Source organism: Stegodyphus dumicola, chromosome 6 (genome assembly GCF_044657685.1).
Source record: "Stegodyphus dumicola isolate Sdum_Otavi_A_Nest chromosome 6, ASM4465768v1".
Classification (NCBI taxonomy): domain Eukaryota; kingdom Metazoa; phylum Arthropoda; class Arachnida; order Araneae; family Eresidae; genus Stegodyphus; species Stegodyphus dumicola.
Window position 1 is genome coordinate 214,791,839 of NC_140773.1, and position 24,465 is coordinate 214,816,303.

General features: G+C 32.4%; 1 protein-coding gene across 1 annotated transcript; it reads left to right on the forward strand.

Annotated features, from left to right (window-relative positions):
- The first annotated feature begins 4,765 nt into the window (after positions 1 to 4,765).
- Positions 4,766 to 23,702, forward strand: LOC118192803 (RNA-binding protein MEX3B-like). Its single transcript, XM_035363821.2, has 2 exons — positions 4,766 to 5,131; positions 18,711 to 23,702. The coding sequence occupies exons 1-2, from the start codon at positions 4,906 to 4,908 to the stop codon at positions 20,012 to 20,014; spliced, it is 1,530 nt and encodes a 509-aa protein (XP_035219712.1). The 5' UTR covers positions 4,766 to 4,905; the 3' UTR covers positions 20,015 to 23,702.
- The last annotated feature ends 763 nt before the right edge of the window (positions 23,703 to 24,465 follow it).

A 24,465-nucleotide genomic window follows, 5' to 3' on the forward strand; every position in this document is an offset into this window, starting at 1 on the left:
TAATAAAGATCTAAACAGACTTCAGATCATACAAAATAAGTACTTACGGCTTATTACTCAAGCTCACTTCTATGTATCCAACGACACTCTGCAATAATGATTTAAAAGCTGAGCGTATAGAGAAATTAAATAATGTTCATCCATCGTATGAACAAAAAGTACTTTACAAAGGCGAAACTCTGCTCCCATTTAAATGGTTTTAATACATTCGACTATATTATTTTACCTGAGGATGCAAATATTAGTCCTTACGCGGCCCACCTCACCTGTGATTCAAATTTTCCAACTTAATTGCACTTTTGTATATATGTGTAAATAGTTTGTATTTTCCACATTTATCCTTAACTTCTAATTTTACTGTATTCATTTATTCTTAGTAAACAAAAAGTTTGTATACCTATATTTTATTCCTATGTATGTTTTTGATAACATCGGTCAGATTCCCTTACGCTTGTTAAGCCCTATACTGGTTTTCGGTCTCATGTTTTGTTTTCTATAACCTTGTGGTGCATGGTCACCCCTCTTCACCTCAGACCTCCTCTTACCCGTCTGACTGTTATGTCATGTACCCACACGGCAGAATTATCAGTGAGTCGGCAACATCGCACATATTAGCGATAGCCCGGCAATACATGTATTGATTCATTGATTGAACCATGAATGTTGCAAAATTAGCGTCAATGCTGTGTTAGTTTTAGTACTCACTAGGTTGCAGTAGCAGACAGCCCGCAGCATTACACATTTGCAAAGAAGTCCGTTACAGTTATTGTTTTCAATAATGTTCTTTTAGTTGTATAAAATTATACTGCTTTAGATCCATACCTTGTATGTTGCTTCCATAAATAGGAAATTTCTAAATAAAAAGCTCAAAAAGCTAAGGGGGAAGACGCACGGAAGGGGGTAAAATATGCCAGTACCTACAATAATTTCAATGATGTGGATAAGATGTGATGATATATCACATCAGTATGATGTAGATACCACGTGATTTCCTTGCATGGCCTATTAAATTATGCACATTTTTTGCTGCATTTCATTTAAACTTATTACCCGAATTTCATTAGAGATATATTTCTCATTCAATAAATTCAGTTCGCGCTTGGCGGTAAGGAAAAGATACATAAAAACTCAAAACATCTGTATTAAAAATTGTAAAATACAGAAAAGCCTAAAATACTAAATAGAGTTGAAAATCGTTAAAAAAAATTTTTACAATCAAAATTAGAGTTTAAATTAATTAAAATTAGGCAGAAAGATAGATTGTTCGGTGCTCAAAACTTTTGTCCCCACTCGGCAAAAAGACACTGAAGTTGGCGCAGAAACTGAGATAATTCACTGTGCTACTAAGTTTCAAATGTAAACAAATGGTGTCGTGATTAGGCTTAGGCAAAATTAAATGAATAAGAAATAAAACAATAAATAGAAAGGATAAAACAATAATAAAATTTGAAAGCTTTTAAATTATATTACACTCAAACTGGCGGTTTCCCCCCAATTTACAGCCACATACACATTTTGAGACCATTTGGGCAATCACACATTGAAATAAAAATTTAATAACAGACATACATTTAGAATTTCCGATAGACTGTCTTGCGCGCTGGAGATAAAAATGTTTTCTTTTGTACAACGTTGCCATTGCTCGCTTTGAAATCCCTGTTCTTTAATAAAAAATTCGTTAAAATTTTACAAAATATTAAACAGACAATGAAACAAATTCGGGCTTCTAGGTGCCCATGTACCAGTGGACTACGCTATTCAAAATTTGATGACTCTAAGTAACGTTGTTTTTCCACAGTGCTAGAAACATACATACTTTCATGTAGATGCTTCATTGCTGAGTTTTTTTAAATGTAATGTTTGGTGGCAACAATTTCAACGGTTATTCAGCCGTTTATTCGAAGCCATATGCCGTTTCGAGACTAATAGCCTTTCTGGACTAACGAGTGTCACAAGTTTCCTTCTAGATTTTTTACTAATAACAGTCATGATTATATAACCTTAATAATATAAAATTAAATGCATTTATTTTAGAATGAGATAAAATTTTACATTTTTTTGTTCTAGATACTTTTTTCAACATAAGTTTTTATTAATTTGCTCTTCTTTTTGACAAGTATCGAAAATTTAGATCTCGGGGTATAATTTTTATCTGCTTAAAATAATTGCAGATTACAGAATTCTTGACTGCAAATCACAAAATATAAACAGAAAGACATTATGCATTTTAAAGGATCGTTGCGAGAAATGTCGATAGATGGCGCTACAGTAGGGATTCTTTGAAAAGTTTGGAACACAAATGTAGTTTGAATCTAGTCGCAAAAGCAAAATGGAAATTTAATAAATCAAGTTTTAATTGACTTGTATTTCAAATTAAGCGCTTGTTTGCTTTGCAGTTCAGTTTAGGTACTGATTTGTTTTATCACTGGTGTATAAACTAGTAAACTAATTTAACGATTCAACCGAGAGGCTTGTCTCAATAATTGAGGAAAAACACGCAACAAGGGAACAAATGCCTACTCAAGGAAGAGAGCCAAAATGATTGTAAAATAGTTCAAATTTCTGAGTTTAATTATGTTTTGAATGAATTTTCAAATTTTGGAATTAAAAAAATAATTTTAAATAAAACATACTATTTTGTAAACGTAACAAATACCATTTGTTGCACAAAATTCATCTTACACTCTCCACCATTACAAATTTCTCATTTTATAAAGTACTTTTCAGGTAATCAATGTTAAATCTCACGCATGCAATTAAGCAGGGGTAGTCCCCCCTTTTCCATTTTTTCGTCCCTCTTTTTATGATGAATGACAGACATTCTGTGAAGTTTTCTTTAATTTTTTTCTTTTTTTTATTTAGCAAATTGTAAACAATAATTTCTGTTATGATCTTTAGACTAAATAAAGAAGAGCTTAAAATTTTTATGTAAATAAAGCATTATTTTTAAATAAATGCCTTTAATGTGATGCAAACAATCAGTTAATTACTCCTTGTAATTGCACTTTTAAACTTAAATTAGTTATCCATTTGGGAAAAGATATATGAAACGATAAGAGAATAATTATGTGAAAAACACAGTGTCATAATATACGGGTTTGAAACATGGAGCTTTTAAACAATTTGAAGTGCTTATCTGTATTTTGATGTAACTGATATAATAACTAAGATTTTACATTAAATTAAAGGTAATAATTAAATTTTATATTTAAAATGTCTTACAAAAATTTTAAAAAATAAGGCAGGAGACTTAGAATGTCGTTTCATTAAGTTTTACTATAATTTAAGTAATAGTAAATAGTGTAGTAAAAAAAAGAAAACCTCGTTATTATGTGCTTTTTCATGCAAGTTAAAAAATTTTTTCTCACTAAAACAACTTAAATCAATAATTACAAGGAAATTAAGCTCAAAAATTATTATAACCAAAGATTAATTATTGTTATTTTGTTACTTCAATGAAATGTAGGAGAAAAATAAAATACTTGTATGTTCATTAGCAAAATTTATGAACAATTACCTTAGAAATAACAGCAAGCAGATAATATAAAATAGCATTTGTGCAACGTGGATGCGAAACGGCTATTTGTAAATATATATATATATATATATAAATTATTATTAACTAACTTTGCAGCAATTGCGCAAGTAATAATAACTTGTATTCGCACTAAATGGATTTAAGTTCATACAACATTATATATATATATATATATTGCGTACGAGTAAAGTTTGACTAGTAGTCTTTTAATGCATATGACTTAAAAATGATTTCTTTTAATTATGCTAATGTTATAACTGTTTGTAAACATCACTGCATGGAAGTCGTAATATCAAAATACTATTTAGTAGTATATTGTTTCAAATGACTTATTTCATTGCATTAATTATAAATATAATTAAAAAGAGAAATCAAATATGTTATTTAGAATTAAGCAAAATTCAGCCTTAAATAAAGGTGGTATGGTGTAAACAGAATGTCTTCGTGTTTTAGCTCATGTCAGTTTCCTTCGAAATGCACATAATTTTTTCGATAAAGAGAACATAAATATAAGGTTAAACCTTATTACTTCAAATTTCAAACTGGCAAGCAGTTTCATGGTAAAGCATTATTTTTAGGTTATTATTTATCAGAAGCAATTAATAATGCATTTTACCACGCATTAAAGATAATTTTCGAACATCTGTGCTACAAGTAGTCAGCTTAGAGGTAGCGTTCGTTGTCAGTAGCTTCTCAAAAAAGCGTAATATGTCGGAATTACGACGTTTCTTATAGAAAATATTCTACTGCAATTTTAGAAGGAAATTACATGATACTACAAAAGCGACGCCTTTATTTCACCAAAGAGATGAATAATGCACTCATTCACCACTCGTGGTTAGTTACGCGCCAAAAGTTTCCCGCCAAGTGGAAAAATAGTGCTTTTTAATATTCATGTCTTAAAAAAAAAATAGCAGTGTTGGTTTATGTGAAACTTGAACATATTTGACAAAACTTGCCTAAAGTTTGATTATTCATTCATTTCCCTCGTTGGATACTCTCGATTTGTATCCCTTTTCCGCGCCTTTATTTCCCCTCCATTCTCACGCAAACCAAGCTACTAAATGCTGTCAATCAACGGACGCCATTTGCTTTGCACGATTCTCGGTCACGCCTTTCGCTGGCACATCCTCCAATTCGAAGTCCGAAAGCCGTCACATGACTGACGTAACCGGCTGACGCACAGGTTTCGTATAGCCCGGGCTATAGGGGATATTTTCGACTCGCAACATTTTGGCGCTGTGCTTTCAGTGCGGCGCTTGACTAGATGCTGCGTGTAGGTAGCTGTGCGTTTTAATTATTACACAAAGGAACAGATCTTAATATTTTATTTTTATACTGCTTTCTTATTTTATACTTATCCTGTGATGCCTGCTAGTCTGTTCAATGAAATGGAGCGCAACGGCATGCCTTTCGAAGGTCAAAGATTGTACGACTTAGCGTTGGAGATGTCTATGATTGATCTGCACAACGGAAATGAGTCTTTAAGTAATTCCTACGATGGAGAGCCCAGGAGCAAAAAAAGCCAAAATACGACGGAATGTGTACCCGTCCCAAGCTCTGAGCACGTTGCGGAAATCGTAGGAAGGCAAGGTAAAAATTAATTGAAAATATTTACCAAAAAGTCTCGAGTTCTTTGTTCTCGCCAGCGCCAGTCGGATCTTTTCTTTGTTTGGGTTGACATCCGGTCGCTTTCTTTGGCGCTGGGATTATAGCCTAATTTTTAATTTCTGCTTTTGAGTTTAAAAAGCATTAAAAATTTTGAATTATTGTATATTAAATATTTTTAATAGTATTAAGATTTTTGAATTAAAATTCACCAAAATATGCTTTTGTTTAAGATTTATATTGGTCTTTATGTAATAGTTAATGTGCTTTTTCGCACAGAAGAGAAACCTCATATTGTGTGAAGTATGTAAGAAATCATTTAATATGAAAAATCATATAAACATGCATATGCGTGATTACACAGGAGAGAATCATTAGCGGAAGTATCGAGCTAAACTAAGTTTCAGTCAAAGTTCAGATTCATAGAATACAATGTTGCTGCTTGCCAAGACAAAGCCTCTTTTATTGCAGTTATCATTTTACGTGGAAATTGGAAATATTAACATAATTTAATTCTTAAAAATTTTAGTAAATATTGAGCGTTTTTACAACGGCAAATTTTAGGTAGTTTGAAAAGAAAATTATTTTAGTTGCCGAGAGTATTTTTATTGCTATAAAATTCTGATATATGTATGTCTCATTTATTGCAGAATAGGTACTAAAGTGGCTGTGTGTGTGTAGAGTGTTTAGTTATTAAATGTGTTAAAATTTTTTTTAAACGGTTTTGCTAATCGTGCAACTGCTAGCTGGCTAACATAAGTTTTAGAAATTGTTTCGAATAATTGGTGAAATACTAGTTTTGTTGATATTGTGGAATGTAATTAGTTACATTTTAAGTTTTTTTGGCTATAATTGTATGAGTAAAGTTGACTTTCTAGCTTACAGATTCATTATTAAAATTTTCTTGAGATTGTCCGAAATAAAAGAAAATTCCATAAGTAAATAATTTACGAAATACTGTACGTGTACTGAAGTAAGTTTGTAGGAAAATAATTATGAAAGATTTGTAGCGATATTACGATACATGCAAAGCGGTATTTTTCTTTTCCCAGTAAGTATAGAATATTATTACTGGGCTTAATATAATTTTTTAAAAGCTGATTAATTTCTTGGCAACACAGCTACCCAAAAGATACTTCATTGGAATTTTTAACTAATACTGTTTATGAATTAGAAATCTTCTATGTTGCAAAATAGGTTACTATCGACATTCTATTAATTAATTGTTTTACAGATGTTTCAGTGTTATTTTCCGAAATAAACCGAGTAAGCGCGTTTTAAATTTTGATATTAATTATCAAATGAATGATTGAAAACAACAGGTAGAACAAGTAGTTTGCTTAGTTTTCAGTTACTGAAGAGTAATTCTTAAATATAAGAATCGATTGCAAGTTTTTTTTCAATAGAGAATAATACTAAATGAGTGTATAGCAAATTTAAGTTGAAATCAGTGTGTAAAAAAAATTTTAAGTATATAATCTTCCATTATTAAATAGGATATTATAGTGCTAAAAAATTTTAGTCCACGCTGCTAATATTTCCTAAAAATTTCTCTAGTTAGTTCAGAAAGCATAAACAAGTTCGATTTAATCATATTTCCTTTGGGTAGCTCTCTGTTAGACCAAATAAAAAGTTCTTTTTTTAATGCTAAGGTGTTAAGCAAGTTAATCATAAATGAGAGCACAAATTCGTCTAAAAGACGCTTTTGGAATATTCTTCACGTTGGTTTTGGCGGGCTTTTCGAAGGTCATTGGTGAATGCTGTCGCTTTATCGCCATGTTAAAAATAATTTTTCCGTTGCTGTTCAAAATTCGGGATTTTTGCATTGTATTATTTCTCTGATTTGATTATTATTTCAAGGTATTCATATTCCCCATACTATATTTCTAGTTCCCAGAGCATTTATCACGGCGTCCCTGGGAAAAAACAAGTCTTATGTATAAATAAATACGGGTTAGTGAATTGTCTCCTGCTTTTGTTTAATTCGACCAGAGAAGTGCAGAAAATGAACTTTAATTGTGAAATGAAATATTTTATTCTCGAGTCTTTGCCTTATTACGATAAAACATTCGGTTAATAACATTGTATAAAAGCTAAGTTTAGGGCCGAAATTATTTATTTATGTATGTTTGTCATGACCGATGTAATCGAAATTTTAAATTAAGCGTTATTTTGTTTTATAAAAATTTATTATGTCATATCGCCATTTTTTTTTTTTTTTTTTTTTTTTAGCCTTGCCCAGTGGGGTATGTTTCTCGCGCTGTGAAAAACAACGGTACCTACAGCCATGAAATTCTGAATAATGCAGTTCTCCCAATATGTGCGTTTTGAAAGCCCAAATTTGAAATTTGTTTTATTATCGATTTCGTATTTTGTAAATCTTTAACGAATTTTTGATTAACAAACTCAACGATTTCAAAGCAAGCAGTGTCAACACTGTGCGAAAAAAAAATTCTTATCGCCATCACTCGAGTTTGTGTATCCAAAATCTAAAGATATGTTCTTTTCAAAAATCATTTTGTGCTATTGCTGTTTGAATTGAATTTTATGGTTTAAGTGCGCAGAACATGATTTTTAGTAAAGGTAACACACAAAATGTTTAAAAAATGTCCCTTTTAGCATAAATATAAAATCTGGCTTTCAGGTTATTTAAAAATATTTTTTTTTATAAAGCTAGTGCTCCAAAAGCATGTATTTAGCCTCGTTTTTAAATGTGATCGAAAATTTCTGAAAATATTATTGTTTTTAAAATATTAACGTTTGTTAATTTTGAAAATATTTAAAATGAGTGCTAATAATTAATATTTGAAAAAAGAACGATTTTTAGTAGCGTATTTGTGACCGAAGCATGGTAGTAGTCGGTCACAAAAGCATGCAGTTCATTTTATGTGTCAAGAGAAAGAATTCAGAAATTCTAATTAATTTTAATAAGGAAATAGTGAAGGAATGAAATTGTGGGTTATCTTAGTTGCGTGGTAGATTTTTTTTTTAATCTTTACATTTCGGTACTCTTCTGTGATCGGGACCAGATTCAGAAATGTATGTATATGTTCAGGTAAGTACGTGTGTAAACACACATGTATGTACATTCATACACAAGTGCATGCATAAATATATTTGTGAATCTGCTCCCGATAACTGAAGAGTACTGTCATTTCCATTGTTTTGCATTTATTTATTCTAGCGTGTGATATTTAGATCTCGAATTTTTTAAACTTTTACAGTTCAGCATTTTTCTTCATTAGCAGTGGCATTTCTGAAATTAAAGGGGGAAAGAATTAAGTCTTGAGCTTTATTTACCGGTGCATTAATTTTCCTGGTTTTCTATTGTGATTTATATGTTAGTGAGTCGGGTTTCTTGTAGCGAGACTTGAACGATCTTTCGAATCACTGACGTGTTTTGTTAGCAGTTTTATAATTCAGTGTAGAATTAGCTGAAATTTGATTGCCAGCTTTTCAAAGCAGAGACCGAAGTTCATTAAGCTCGTTGCATATTTTGGGGCAGTTGTGATTGTGTTATGCATTTAGTATAGTAATTTATTTAAAAAGTTACCTTGTGTTTATTTTTATTTATTGCGGTGGGTAGGCGTATTTTCCAAATCTTAAAATTCAAATAAAAGTAAATCCAATAACCTGTACTTTCATTTTGATTCAAATACGGCAACTTATTCTGAACAACAGAATTTATATAAAAGACCACCAGACCAAATGAGATGAAAGTCCTCATTGTCATTAATTTATTAGTTGTCCATTATTATAATGATATATCAGTATTTTACGTGGGAGTAGTGAAAAAGCATGTATGCGAATTCATGCTATTGAGTGTAGTTTTATGGCACTCAAGATTGAATTTCATTCCCTTCTAAGAACACCAATGTTTTTCTTCATTTAAGTAGGTTAATTCGTCTAGATTGCTATTTTATCAAAGTGGCGCCTTCTTGACAGATATTGACACGCAAAGAGATTGACGAGTTTTGTAGCCGATGCTGATAAATCATAACTCCCAACTGCTCGCACTAAATATTAACCTTTCACTTTTTGAGTCAGTTTTAATTGTCACTATACATATAAAATGTGCTGTTGCTGAAAGATTTAATCCTTAAGCGGAAGATAGTCCTTTCCTTTTATGCCTACACGTGCAAGATATTTAACAACGAAGTATCGGAAAAATTCTTAGTTTTCAGATATACCGTGTTTCAAAAAACGACGTAAAAACAGAATATCCGGAAAAAGTTACTAGAGATTAATTCTTACTTTTAGCGCTATTTTCCTTTTGGAGATAAAATTGCTGTTGGTTATTATGTAATTAGGAACATAGGTATTTAGAGTAACAGGAATATAACAGCTGTTATTTTCTAAATAAAGTTGCCCAGTGAAGCGGATAACGGAAATAAATGATTGCTGATTTAAAATTTATCTTTTGATACTTGTTTTTGGAATAAAGTGTTAAAATTTGTAGGTCTTGAGCAGAGATCCGTACGAAGTAAAATGCACATATTCAAGCGGCAGTGTACTGCAAGTCACTATTATTAAATATTTTGTAATGTTTGAATAACCTGGATCGACCTTTTGTTGCGCATGCGGAAACTCGTTTACACGATTAAATTTGTCGTTGTGAGCTTTAAGTACTACCTTTATTATCATTATTTTCAAGCTGTCCCAGAGAACGTGTATGTAAAGAAGGAAAGCTTCCATAGATGTTAAAGTTTTACTGCTGTTCCGCTATATCGTGGAGGGACAAGTTCTCATCCCTAAATTGCCGTACAAGAAATTCGGAAATCCCGTGAATAAACTTCGTACAGAAGAAAATTAAGGAATATGGTACAAAACCAAAGAATTAATTCTTTAAGAGAACATTTCCCGTTTATATTAACACGGATTTTCGTAATTTTTTTTTTTTTTTTTTAAAATCCATTCATTAATTGACTGGCGCAGACCTTTGATTTGATTTACGTCGATAGGGCGGGAAAAAATGGCGTCACACTGTTGAAACGTGACCTTCGACACTTGCACGACAGCAGTACCAGACATGGGCAAAATGTATTAAAACTGGGTGGATAGTCCCTGAAAAGTGAATTTCTAAGTGTAATTTTTCGTCTCTCGTATGACGAAACCGCTTCTTTGGGGAAGCTTTTGTTTTTAATCCTAAAAGTTCGTTGGCGAAATAGTATTGTTGAAAGCAGGGATTTGTGGGAAACGTTGTGAGCCTACTAGATGACATTTCTTTATCTAACCGATTCTCAACCTTTTTTGATCGATGATACGTTTTAAATGAACACACGCACATTTGCGACCCGATGATCGAGATTTCCAACTGTTACTGTTAAGAATATTAACAGTCGGTTAATTCAGAATATGTCGTTTTTCATAAAGGTTTGGAAAAAAGCTGTCCTACGTTTGGTGCTATGTGCTATCCTCTTGAAAGATTAAATCGAGCAGTAAAAAATTTTCCTGTCTTATATACGAACACAACCGTGCCGAGGATAGTGAGTGAGACCTTTTTCTTCCCAGCAAAAAAAAAAAAAAAAAAAAAAAAGAGTGAAATGGGGTGCTATTTTAGAATTTGTTTTCTGGCATTAAAATGTACGGGAGCGGCCGCGAGGTATTTGTCTATCGGAGACTTGTAAACCAACCAACTTCTTTGTTAGATGTTGAATTTTAGCTGTTACTGCGTAGAGTTATTTAAAAATCCAGAGTGTGGAAAGCATAATATCAAATCAGATATGCTTATGGAGACCTGGCAAGTTTCACAAGTTTAACTCTTTGAGTTTTGAGCAGAAATATGAATCAAGCTGAGGAATTCTGTTCTTGGAAAGTGTTAGCGAATCTTCAAATTCAGGCTCACCAGCGACCGTGCGGTAAAGTCCCTGAACAACTCGAATCGAACTACCAAGTTCGGTTCGAGTTCGAATCCCGTGAACGAGCTGGCTGCATGGCGTTTTCGTGTTTTTCCCCATGCGTAACATGTTAATACGAGCCAATTTTTTCCTGAGAAAGTCCTCCAGACTACTGAACTTTAGGAGGACAGTTAATTTCCGTTGCCCTAATCGTTTTAATTAGTGATGTTGGTTCGTAATTGGGCTTTCAAATTTAATAGACATGGTAATTAATATTAATAATGAGGATATTTGGTTGCATACTTTTAGGAAAGAGTTTGTTTGGGTGTTTTTGAAGTGTGGGAAATTCAGATTCTAAAAATAGAAGGAAATGGAAAAAGTTTCTTATTTGCAATTTTTAAAAGTTTCTAGTGAATGCCTTTTCTCCCATTGGAATGTGAATTTTTCTTCTAGAAGGTTAGTGGCAGAAAATTCTAGAATATAATAAGTACAAAAATATGCTTGCCATACTGATAGTAATTGGATCGAATAAAATTATTTATTTGGCAATTTGGTTTCATTGAGAGCTTGTGAAAAAGGATTCTTTCATGTTATTCTAATTAAATATTCGGTCAGGATCTTATTTATTGCCGTTGTTGCACTGCAAATGGCCATATTTCTTACTAATAGAAAACAGAGGTGATGTTAAACAGGTGACGAAATCTTGATAATTTAGAAGAGTTTATATATCTTGAGATTCGATCTCTATAGAAGTATGACAAATGTGATGCCATTGAAACGCAAATTTGGGCGGTTTTTAGTTTTTAGCTGTAGTATCATAATATTTTGTTTCCTCTGCCACTTTTAGCATCCATTAAAACATTCATTTAATTCTAGCAGTACAACTTCCTTTAGGCTTATGAAAAACGGTAAATAGATCAAGCTATTAATGAAATTGGAGTTTTTGGTTTAAGTATAATGCTACTGTTTATTAACGAAATGATGGAAATTTTCGTTGCTTTTGAAAATATTTCTGTACCTGCAGGATGTTATCCCGGACTTTCCTTACCTTATCTTTTGAGAATTTTAGTTTTGCATGCTTGTTTAAGTAGTTTTTTTTTTTAACGAAATTTGGAAAGTCTGGCATTCTTCAAATAGCCGGAACTATATGCAAGTTTATGACGTGCAAAAGAATCTTAGCCGTCAAAGATTTTTCATTATTTGAAGATTTCAAAATTAAATTTGTCTTTTACTGTATAGGACAGGTCCACCAGAAGCCGAGCGGTACATTTGCCGAACACTGATAGTTCAGTTCGGTCCGGTGTTCGAATCCCGGCAAGCCATTGTGACCGGATACTGAAATAATTCGAAGATATTTGGTTTCCCCCATTATTTTTAGATCCCTAAATTTTCCACCTTCACTTATAATGATGTAACTATTATATAAAGTAATTTCCGTAAATTTATTTTAGTTATGTAGTTTATTTTACATTTTCTAACAGTCATAATAAAAAAAAAACTTCAGTACACAACTAAAACAACCTAAAGCGCGACACAGGTAATTCTATCCAAGTTTCAACGGTCAGTCTGCCTGCTGAGGTTAAGAGTGCTCGTCACAACGTACATAAATAATATGCGATGTACGTAAAATTCTTCACAGAAAGTGTCAGGAATAATTTTGCATATTATTCAGAATTCTTTGATGAAAACTGAAATAAATTGAAACTGAAAGTGTGACTGAATAAGAGCCTGATTAATTGGAAATTTCTTTAAATGAAAGTTCTTTCAGGCATTCGCTCATCTTTAATCACGGAAATGACAACAGAGATTGGAGATTTACGTGTCATAACTGGTGGGTCGGAGAAATTATCTTGAGTTTGCCAAAACTACGTTTCTTAAACACAGCATGTATTGATAATTTATTGCAGTTTTCATCAAAGAATTCTGAATAATATGCAAAATTTTTGCAGTGTATAAAAATTATTGATTTCAGGGAATCATTTCATATTGTTTTTTATGAATAGTTAAGACTACTTGCAATAATAAATCAACATGTACTTCTGTTTGTGTATGTTGAAAAGCTGTTTTTATTCATAGAATTTATTTTTAAAATTTTCATTTCATGCACATAAATCGTGTTATATAGATACAATCAATTTTCAACTGGTTCGGAGTTAACTCTGGTTTTCAAAGTACTTGCGAGAAATTTTTTATCTGTTTGAAGGTGGGTGACATAATCTTCATCGATGGAGAAAGATTTGGCGAGAAGGTCGAAAAATCTGTTCTGCTCATTTGTCAATGCTGATAGCAGATGCAACAAAAGGGATTGCCGCAGGTGTTGAGTAGTTTTTTAAACAAATTAGTGCGAGCCTTAATATGCACCTTTAAACCAGGTGTTCAAGATGTGCTGCCGCAAGTTTACGAATATACGAATATGTTACCAGTAGAAGTTGCTAACTTGTTTGAAGTTATGAATATGCTTACAGATGCTGTAGGTTGAATTGTTCTCATTTCATTCATCTGCCATCAGGTAAACAATGTTATGTTATTCGGGTTTTATATATATATATTATATATACACAAAACGCCCATGCCATAAAAATGTTGGAAGCATTTTGGATATAAAAATAAACATATAATAAAAATAAAATGTTTCCAACATAATAATATTGGAAACATTTTTACATTAAGAAAAATATCGCTTCAGAAGTGGAATTATCTTTTCAGATCTTCTAGCAACATAAAAGGAAAATACCACATACTGTGAAGCCTTGCGGTAGAGTAATTTTTTTGTTAGGGAAGTCGTAGTGGTGCATTCTTAATCCATAGTAAGATTTACGTATATCCTGATTCAGATTCAGAGGCTTCAGTTATTCACTACTGTTTAATATTTTTTTATAATTTTCTTAAACAAATAAGTTTTTTTGGGGGGTGTCAAATGGCCTGCCGTAATGTTTTACGTTGAATGCTGATTTCTAAATTTTATAAAATTGCAGCAATTTGTTGTCTCCCCCAAAAAATTGGATAATTACGTAATAACGCAACCACCTTATGTTAAAAATAATTTTGCGCACGTTTTCGTGGTTTTCCACATATATAACGTGCATCCAAGCGCCAGTTTCTCTTACTAAGTCCTCCAGAAGGCATCCCTGCTTTAGGCATATAACCCTCGAGGCTTTGTCGTAATCACATAAAACCAAACCATTACATTTATATTTCTCATTCAATCAATTCAGTTCTCACTTCGCGGCAAGGCAAAATTACGTAAAAACTCAAAACATATTCATTAAGAATAGTTAAATACAGGAAAACTTAAAACGCCAAATACAGATTTAAAACTTTTAAAAAGCAGTGTTTACAATTAAAATTAGTTTCTACGCAAAAACAAGCAATTTGTCCAACGTACAAGACAAAATTTTTGGTGCGCAGCTTTGTGCATCAACTAACTTTACTCACTGTGCTATTAAGTTTCAAATGTAAAAAAATAGCCGCCACGTTAGGCCTAGTGAAACTTAAAACTATTTAAAATTTAAACTTTCTAGGCTAATCGTTTATTAGTTACGCAAAAATCCCCTCTAAATCAATTTTCCGATCCGTTTTGGAATTAAAGAAAAATCCTTTATTCTGTTCGTAAGTAAAATCGTTCAGATGGATTCTAGAGCGGTCAGAATGAATATTTTCGTTAAAATATGATAACCGGAAGGTTTTCTCTGTTACAGCGCTTCCTTCACTTCGTACAAGTAAGTTTCAAAAGAATTGTTTGTACAATAAAACACGAATATTAAATGTTATGTTAATCGAACGAGAGAGCAGTGTATAAAAATCTTTTTATCGTCTGTCGATACAGTCATCCGTCCGTTAATTCTGTTCGAACAGGTGCATAAACATAAAACTAACAGCTAATAAGAATTTGTGATCAACTTCATGGACTAATTTTCCATCCAGTGGAATAATTTGCATTCTTGGCGGGAAAAGTTATGATAGAGAGGGGTTTTCAACCGGAGGCGGTTAATTTCAGTTTCAGGGTTGAATTGGTCAACTTTTTATTTACCTCATAAGTATTTAGTTTTATTTTATGAATATAAAAACGACTTTTATTCAAGGATTCCAGTTGTGTATTTATGGATATTTTCTAAACTTTTCTGTTTAATTTATAAAACGCATTAAAAGTAATTTAAAGGAAATGTCCTTTTTGAATGAGGAGGGATGATCGTCTAGCAAAAGAGAAAAAAGGTTAAGAACCTCCGCAATAGAGATTTCAAGTCTTATCAATCTCATTTTGCTCAAAGCCTTACCCCCTTTTCTTCTCAGTCAGTTTGTTTTAGTAATTCATATTGTCCTACTACTTTCGTCTTTTCATATACTAAGACTTTAAAATGCTGTTCTAGCTGTTTGAAATCTAGACGCTAGCAGAGAGTTATTTTTCCATTGACCAATTCGATTCTTGTAAATTTCCTTGATATTCCAGTGCATTTCTGAGAGAATTAAGTTCCTATGAAACTGAAGACGTTTATTATTGGAGGAAAGAAATTTAAAGTCTGGCGAAAATTAGATTTCATTTTATGCCGTGATTTTTGCGGCCTTCCCCTCATTAACTGGCCAATTTGAAGTAACAGAAAATGCCTCATAATATCAGAAAGTTTGTAGTACTGTATGCGAATGCGTTTTTTAAACAGTTCTTAAGAATAATTCGAAGGTGGAAATTCCTGGAACTGCATGATCTCGTCGATTTTTTTTTGTTCCTTGCAAGTTTAGCTTAACTAAAATTCTGTCGTATTTTGACGTATGAACGAGCACTGCTTTTGCTCGCATTTTTAACAGTCCATCAAATTGCTTGTTGTATATTTCAGAAGATACTGCGAACTCTAAATGAACAAATACTTATATGCCGAATTTTTATTCTTTGGATAACCATCTTCGAAATCGTGATTTTAAATTTGTGATTCAATTAATCACAATTTAAATTTGATTAATTGAACAGCTTAATTTTTCGAAATGCTTATGTAATCGCATATTTTACCCAGAATTGACTACCTTTAAAGGGAAAAGTATACCCTCTTCATCTCTGCGCCCACAGCTGGATCACCTCCGAAAGTGACCCGTATTTTTAAGAAAATCAAACGTTAAAAAAAGCCACTTCCCTAAAACGATAGAGCCCACCAGTGGCAAAGCCGCTGAACGCTATTAGTTCGATTCGAATCGATTGTCTAAAATATTTTTAAATCGCTGTTTTAGGGTAACGTCTCGTTTTCTAAAGAAGCATAATAATTTTCGTAATTTTTAATTAGTCGACTTATACCGTTTAAGTACTTCGAAAGTTTCTTACTTTTCATTTCGTACACGATATGCCCCTTACTTTATGCCTTCTGTATTTTAGTTTTCCAAACTCCAAGGAAAGGAAAATCTGGGATTTTTTTTTGAAATTTGCATTTCTGATTAATTCATAACTCGACTCGTTACCGGTCCACCAGCGGCAGAGCTGTAACGGCACTGTACAATGGTAATTAAATGCTGGTTTCGCATCTTGGAGAAAGGACTGGCTGCATGAGGTTTTCGTTGTTTTTGAAATGTGTAACGGGTAAGTTTCTCTTAAGGAACCGGCACAGCAGCGGCCGATGTCAAGTCGCAGAACACTGGTAGTTCGATCCGAGGTTCGAATACGACGAACGGGTTGGCTGAATGGGCGTTTTCGTGTTTTTCTTTCTCCATGTGTAACGTGTATACGAGTTAGTTCCCCTTAGTCCTCCACGAAGGCATCCCTCCCCTTAGGCAGATAGCCTTCGAGGCTTTGCCATAATTACATAAACCAAACCCTTGCAAAACCCTCTCCTTAAGAAGATGTAGGCAGATAGCCCTCGTGTGCTTTGCCATAATTGAATAATCCAATCCATCCTTAAGAAGATGGCCCTCGATTGCTTAGCCAACACCTAGATAAATTACTTTCTACATAGTTATTCTAAGGGTGTTGGCTTAGCCGTAATCAAATAAACCAAACTATAATCATTTATTTCCTAGGCCACTTAAGAATCGCAACGTATAATATTGGAAAATTTAATTAAAAGTAATCGTTGGTAATCGATAACCTTTAACTGGGTTTATGAAAATAGGCAACAGATTTGGTTCCATTCTTCGGTTTGGCTTATTTAGATTATGTCTGCATAATCGGTACCTCGGTTGCGCAAGGGAAAAGTCCTCCCACTCCCCCGAATTTGACCGTTTTTCAGATGTATACTAATTTGTTAGGAAAGAATAATTTTAAAATACATTTATTATTTTCAAGGGATGTGATGAATGTACTGAGATAAAGTTGACTCCTAAATTATGTGAAAGTCAAGTCATAATAAAACATGGTATTAAAATTGAAGAAAAAAAAAAAGCCTTAACCAAGGTGATACTACGTATTGGCATACCTACTTTGGCGCAGCTTCTATTTTCTGTTATTTAGCTTCATTTCTGTTAGGAACGCTAATAACGAGGCTGTAAGAAAGTTTGCTGCCTGTCATGGCGGTAAATCATGCGTAGTATTGTCTTTTTAGTTTGTAAACAGACATTTATTATAGCCTGTAGTTTTCCACCTCTCCTTTTGTATTCATGGACCACTGTATTCAGAATAAAGATCTGTCACAAATATAGGCAATTTTTTGCCCCAGTAGTACATAAATCTGATTGCTGTAAGGCAAACCGAACTATTTTTTTAACTAGTTGGTTTGAATTCCGACGTATTGGTAAAAAAATTTTTTGCACTGAATTTTCAAAAAGGTTTATTTCCCGTAATCAAATGGGAATTCGAACATTCTTGATTTTGCGGTAAAAGTCTACATACCGGCTTTTTCAAGTTTTGATAAATTAATTTTGATTTCGTACTATCCTGTCTTGACACCAAAGTTAAGTTTGTGTTTAAAAAATGTCCATTACTTGCTGCAACTGCCAGGTGTTTTGTCGTTTCTTTTTTAATATCCTTTGATTATTATTTTTATCAGCATGGACGCTTCAGCGAGAGGCAATATAAGAGGCAGAGGTCTTCCTTTAGTCTTGTAAACAGGAAGCTTTGTGGGTCGTCGTTTATTTTGTTTATTTAATCGCTGAGCTCTGCTCCTTACTTGATGCGAAGCTCAGTGAATATTTATAGCAATTAAAATAAAACTGAGTGAAAAACGCGTTTAGGAAGTTAAGTGAATACTTATAGCAATTAAAATAAAACTGAGTGAAAAACGTTAGTTAAATTACTAAAAGGACATTTGAGCAAAGCATCGGTAATTTAATTCTGTTTAATGCGGGAAAGTAATCAAACTTAATTTAAAGAAGAAATAATTAAAGAAGTTTTTTTTTAGTAGTAGTAGTAGTTAGTAAAATTCATCGCAGGCCACTAAGTTTAAATTTTCTTTGAAACTTGATGCAGTCTGTTGTGTCTGTATAGATTATTGTCCTAAACATTGCACAGCAAAACTGAACTAGAAATTAAATTTAGAATATAGTTTTATAAAAGTATGTCATTTATAAAACTTGCAATAATTCCTGTGCATGTACCTCTAAACAAGATATAATGTTTAATTAGTTATGTGGTAGGCTTGCACATTTTAGATTTCATAAATGTTGCACAATAAGTATTAACTCCCGATTAAATTTAAATCAAGTACATAAAGTCATGTAAATTGATCAGTTTTCCAGAAACCTTCATTTCTTGTATGATTAAAATGTAAACATCGAAAATATTCATATGAAATATTTAATTTACTTTTTGTTTTTAGGTTGCAAGATAAAAGCACTAAGAGCAAAGACAAATACCTACATCAAAACTCCTGTGCGAGGAGAAGAGCCAGTATTCGTTGTTACAGGCAGAAAGGAAGATGTCAATTCTGCAAAACGTGAAATTCTCTCTGCAGCTGAACATTTCAGCCAGATACGAGCTCAAAGGAAAAATAACCTCAACGGAACCCTTATACCAGGTCCCAACTCTAACATTCCAGGCCAGACGACAATCCAAGTCAGAGTTCCATATCGTGTCGTGGGACTGGTTGTAGGGCCCAAAGGTGCAACAATCAAACGAATTCAACAGCAAACTAACACATATATTGTTACTCCAAGCAGAGATAAGGAACCAATCTTTGAAGTGACAGGTTTGCCAGATAACGTAGAAAGTGCTCGAAAAGAAATAGAAGCCCACATTGCCATGCGAACTGGTGGTTCAGTTGATGCAGTCGATGATGATTTCAATTCAAATGCTCTGGAATCTTTCACAAATAACCTTAATGCCATAAACAGCTCTCTTTTTAAGACAGATATGGGCAATGGTTTTGTTTGCCCTTTTCCTCGTGATAGCAATAATCTTTTAGATCTCCATCCTGGGGACAACATTTTTAATTTTTCGGCTTCCACAGGCCGAAATTCAAAGCAGAATGATATGTTTAACAATATCTTTGGTTTCGGTAGTAACTTCGGGCTTTACGATGTTGACGAGGGCCTTGGGGATTCCCCAACTTTTGAGGCACCTGGTGCTTCTCTCAGTGCCTCATCATGGCCTGATTTCGGAACATCTACTCTGACAGATAGTGGGATTTCATTGTTTGGTTCGACATCTATAAGTGGGAGCAGCACAGGATTATCAGATTTGTCACAGAGAAGTAATAGCATTAGTGGTGCACTCACAGATCTCATAGTCGGAGATCATCCTCCTGCTCGACGAATTAGAAGTGACCCTCTGACAGTTCCAGAAGTTGGGGATATTCTTTGTAATCTGGGAAGCACAATATCCATGTCTTCTTTCTCTCCTTTGGCAAGCACATCACCAGTGACTTTAGCTTCTGGATTTCCTGCCGCTGCAACAAAATGCACAAGCAGCTCTTCGAGCAGCCCCATCGAATCATTGGCCCCAGGAAATAAATCTAAACGGGAGTGTGTAATGTGCTATGAGAGTGCTATTGTTGCTGCCCTTGTGCCATGTGGCCATAACCTGTTCTGCATGGAATGCGCCAATCGAATTTGTGAAAAGTCAGGTTCAGAATGTCCGGAATGTCACACACCTGCTTCCCAAGCCATTCGCATCTACTCCTAAGGACCTAAGGCAGCTTCTGAAATATCAAGTCCTGGCAAAAGTGCCAGAGCCAAACGATTTTGCATTCTCATCTTTTTTTATTTGTTTATATCTTCACTTTGTGTGTGAGTGTATGTCTCCATGCCCATAGTCACTAACTTGGTCTCCCCATCATTTAATTCCATATATCCATCTAAAGAAGATGGTGTTAACTTATATGAGTAGATGTAAGAGCTGTGTATTTTGCTGCATCACAATCTCGAGTATAAGATGGAGTATTAATTATTATAAAGATTATATTCTTTGATGTCTAATTTGTATTTAAGAACTGTAAAATGAAGCTACTTATTCAGGTGTATATTCCACATATGAACTTTTTAAACTATGTAGTTTTAATTGTCATGTGTATGTAATATTTGCACATATATAATTTGGTTGCCATTTGAAATGAATATCTTTAGAGTCCTGAAGCTTGTTTCAGGAATATTTTATCTTTACGAATTTTATAGTCAGTTATCACCCCTCCTTGTTGCTGCATATGTAAGTCTTGTGATTTGTGACAGTTAAACTTTCTGTGCAGCCAAGGAACTAATTTGCACAAAAAAGAGGTTTAGTAATTTGCTATTTTTAATATTGTTTAGTATTCCTATTTTAATATATTTATGTGGTTTCTGTATATGTAGGCGAAATATTTTAATTATAGTAATGTTTTTATTTTAAAGCCGATAGTGGCTGTTATTATATTCAGATGAGAACTTATATTTGTCTATTTTTCTGCATTAAATTTTTGAGTGCAACGTATAAAGAATGTTGAATAATTATATTTTCATTGTAGTCTTCCAGACTTTTATTTCTTAATGTTGCGTTTTGCATATTTTTCTTTTTTGTTATGAGAAAGATTTTGCACTTATTTTCTCTCATTTGTTATGTAAAATAAGTAGCTTTACGTATTCTTGAAAGAAAAAATTTTAAAAAATATATAAAAAATAAGTAACAGTGCTTTGTGATTATTGTTAAATGCTGTCTTGTATCCCTGTTGCAATAAGTATGTAGACAAATTTTGAGAGCTTTCTCGGAAGAAGAGCTCTTGTATTTATATGCAATTTCTAACTTACAAACATCAATCTGCATAACTTGGTGCGTTTGTGGAAAATAAGATAGTTTCTGCAATGTGTTTCTATGGTAAGTTTGCTATTTATGACAAGTGTGCTTGCAAGTGATCTCTAGATCTGAAAGATTTGCCAATGTTGTTAGCGACCAGTCTAGTATTTAAGTCGGAAAGGCACTCCAAGTTTGTAACTGCTCACAATTTTACAATATCAGTATTGCTACTATTTGTAAACAGTGCTAATATAATGTTGCCTTATCAGGGACATGCTGTGTATATGCCATTAGTTGTGTAGCTGTTGTATGGTTTTACTTATTTTCCTTGTACATTAGTCCTGATGTAGAATGCTTCTGATTTTTATGTGTTTTTAATGTTATATATAGAAAAAGGATGTGCGAGTGTCAAAACAATTTATAGTAGTTTTTCTGAGTGCATTTACTTTATTCAGTCTTGATAACAGAATGAATCAAAAAATTTGTACAGGAAATGGTCAAAAGATTTTAATGTCGGTTTTTTCAGAAATTGAAATCATAACAGCTTGTGTGACAGAGCTATAAATCGTTCATTTTCTTATATCAAAGATCTTTCATTAAATTATTTCAATGCAGTTGCGGATGTCTGAAATAATTTAAGCCCAACATATATAAAAAGTATTTAAAATTTAGCCCGGTACGTCTGCGTTAACCGAGTATCTATATCATAGCTTTCTTGCACTGGGTGTTTATATTCCTTGTTGATTCATTAATAGTACAATATTGAAATGCATTAGAGATATAACAATATTTTACAGAAAATTAGATGCCAAACTCAAATTTATAAATTGGCTGTTGACATTTCTATAGAGAAATTTAGCATTATGGCTTTGTAAATAGAAAAAGCTCATATATATGTATAAAATAAATACAGTATTTAATTATGTGCTGTGATAAAATGCTTGACATGAACATTTTTTTCTGTTCCTGGGCGTTTTCTTATATATTATATTATATGTGTATTATATTAACTGTTTCTATGAAATGCATATTATTCGATGTTTTATCAGGGTTTTGTTTAAAGGCTTAATTTCTTTGTGTTATGTTTTTAGTAATTTTATTTGAAAAAGATATCAACATAGTTATAACTTATTTTATGTGAAAGGCATTCTATCAACGCATAACAATGCTTGGAGATATATGAAAATTGAAAGAAGCATGTAAATTATAAAAAAATATAGTCTGTAAAAAATGAAAGTGTTATCAGATTATTTAATTTGATGAATTAAAGCATATATATTGTACCTGAGTTTTAAGATTGAAAAGTTATTCTGGAGCTTATATATAAATTTTTGAGGTCTAGAAATGACAATGGTTGTGTATAGCAATTAAAACTTGAGTAATTTTACGGTGCTGAAGATTTTTTAATATTAACAGATATTGTATAAATACGTAATGAGTGTTGTTTCTTTTTGGAAGATTTTTGTCACTCGCACATCAACAATTTTTAAATGTGTTGCATAATAAAGCCATCTACAAAGTAAAGAATTTTTATCTGTATGAATGTTACCATGTATTCTGGAAGATCTGAAGTTTTATCTGCGCTTGTATTTAAAAATAAGTGTTTATTTGGCACAACTCTCTTATCTGCTCAAAAGTGTTCATCTGTAATGAGAGGGTTGTAATAACATGTTCTGTACTAACTGGTTTGTAGTGTGTACAAGGCAAATACCCACACATTTTTTCATTACGTACCAAGGTTCCATGCTCTGAAGTAATCGATTCCCTGCATATATATTTTATTATTCAAGTTTTTAAATATATTGTGAACAAATCTATTTTGGATTTTCTGGAATTAACCTGCACACGAGCGCGCTGACTGGAGTGTGCTTGCGTGTGTGATTTACGTACTTAAATGTTACACTTTTTTTCCTTTTCACGTTTGCTAATGATTTTATTTTTGACATTTTCAAAGTGTTTCAATAGTAATAAAAGTTAAATGAAAAGTTTATAATGTAAGATGTGGTTTGGTTCACGTTATTTAGTTATTTGGGATATATTTTATATAAATATATATATATATTTTGCCAAAGAGTATACAGTGTTTTGAGTAAAATCCAATATCGACCATTTATATAGTAATGCCAGTTTTTATGGATTGTATTTCAATATCTTAAAACTCTTTCAATTAAAAATACTAAATATTTTAAGATGTCTTAATTAGTATTTTTGCACTTTAACTAGACATACCACATTTTAGCAATAACAAGCCTAATAACGGAAACAGCATTGTTACAAAACTAGTTTATAAAATAAAAATGTATCATTAATATCAATAAATACTTTATTCCTTTATGACATGATCTGACAGTTGTCTGTGTTGGTTTCTCTCAATCCAAAAATACCAACAACTTTCCAATGCCCGTTGTGGGTAATTTTTTGGAAAAGTGCCAATTGTTTTAATAATAGACATTTTAAGATAAATATATATTCAAAAGAAAGTTAATTGCTTAAAAATCTTGAGAGCTGCTATGATTCTGATAGCTGGTTCTCGATTGTTTAATCAAGACATATCATTTGTTTGTTTTATTATCACAGAAGTCAATAAAAAAAGAGCCATTTTTATCAACTTGTTTGCTTTATTAATTGAATTTCCTTCCCAGCAGCTAGTTTGTGGTGAAGAGAACCTCAAAGAAAGGAAAAGTATTCTTTAAAATGACTTATATTGCAGACTATGATATTAGATTTAAAAAATAGTATTGACATGAAGATTACATAACTCATACCTCATTTCACATTGCTGATGTAGCTTTATCATAATCAGAGCAGCCAAATTACTACATAAATACCTTTCACACCTAAATCTGAAAGTTCAGATTCTTTAAAAGATTAATAAAAATTAGCTCAGAATCATAACATATGTATTTCCATGTGTATGCATGTACATGTATTGAAATTTCAAAACATAGCAAGATTTCACTTCCATTGTACCTCTTATCGATGCTTAAAGAGCTGATTTTTTTAATATTTAAATTAATTTTTAAATAGTTAAATACTGAAAAGTAATAATTACACATGCCGTATTTGCCAGCATACAAGATGCACCCTCTTATTTATACACATTTTTTAAAGATGAAACTTTATTACTGATCATTGTAGTGAATTTACAGTATTTTAAATATGAAGTAATACCTGATCTACCTGGGACACCCAGATAATCTGATCTTTCTGCAAATAAACCCAATTTATCTGGGAAAGAACACCTTTTAATTTTCTTCAAAATCTAGAAACTCATCTCCTGATCTAAGTAAGTCACTTGAAACCTGTACTAAATCAGTACCTGAGGCCTCGTACAACAAATTGTTCTCTGTACCGTCCAGTGCATTACTGAT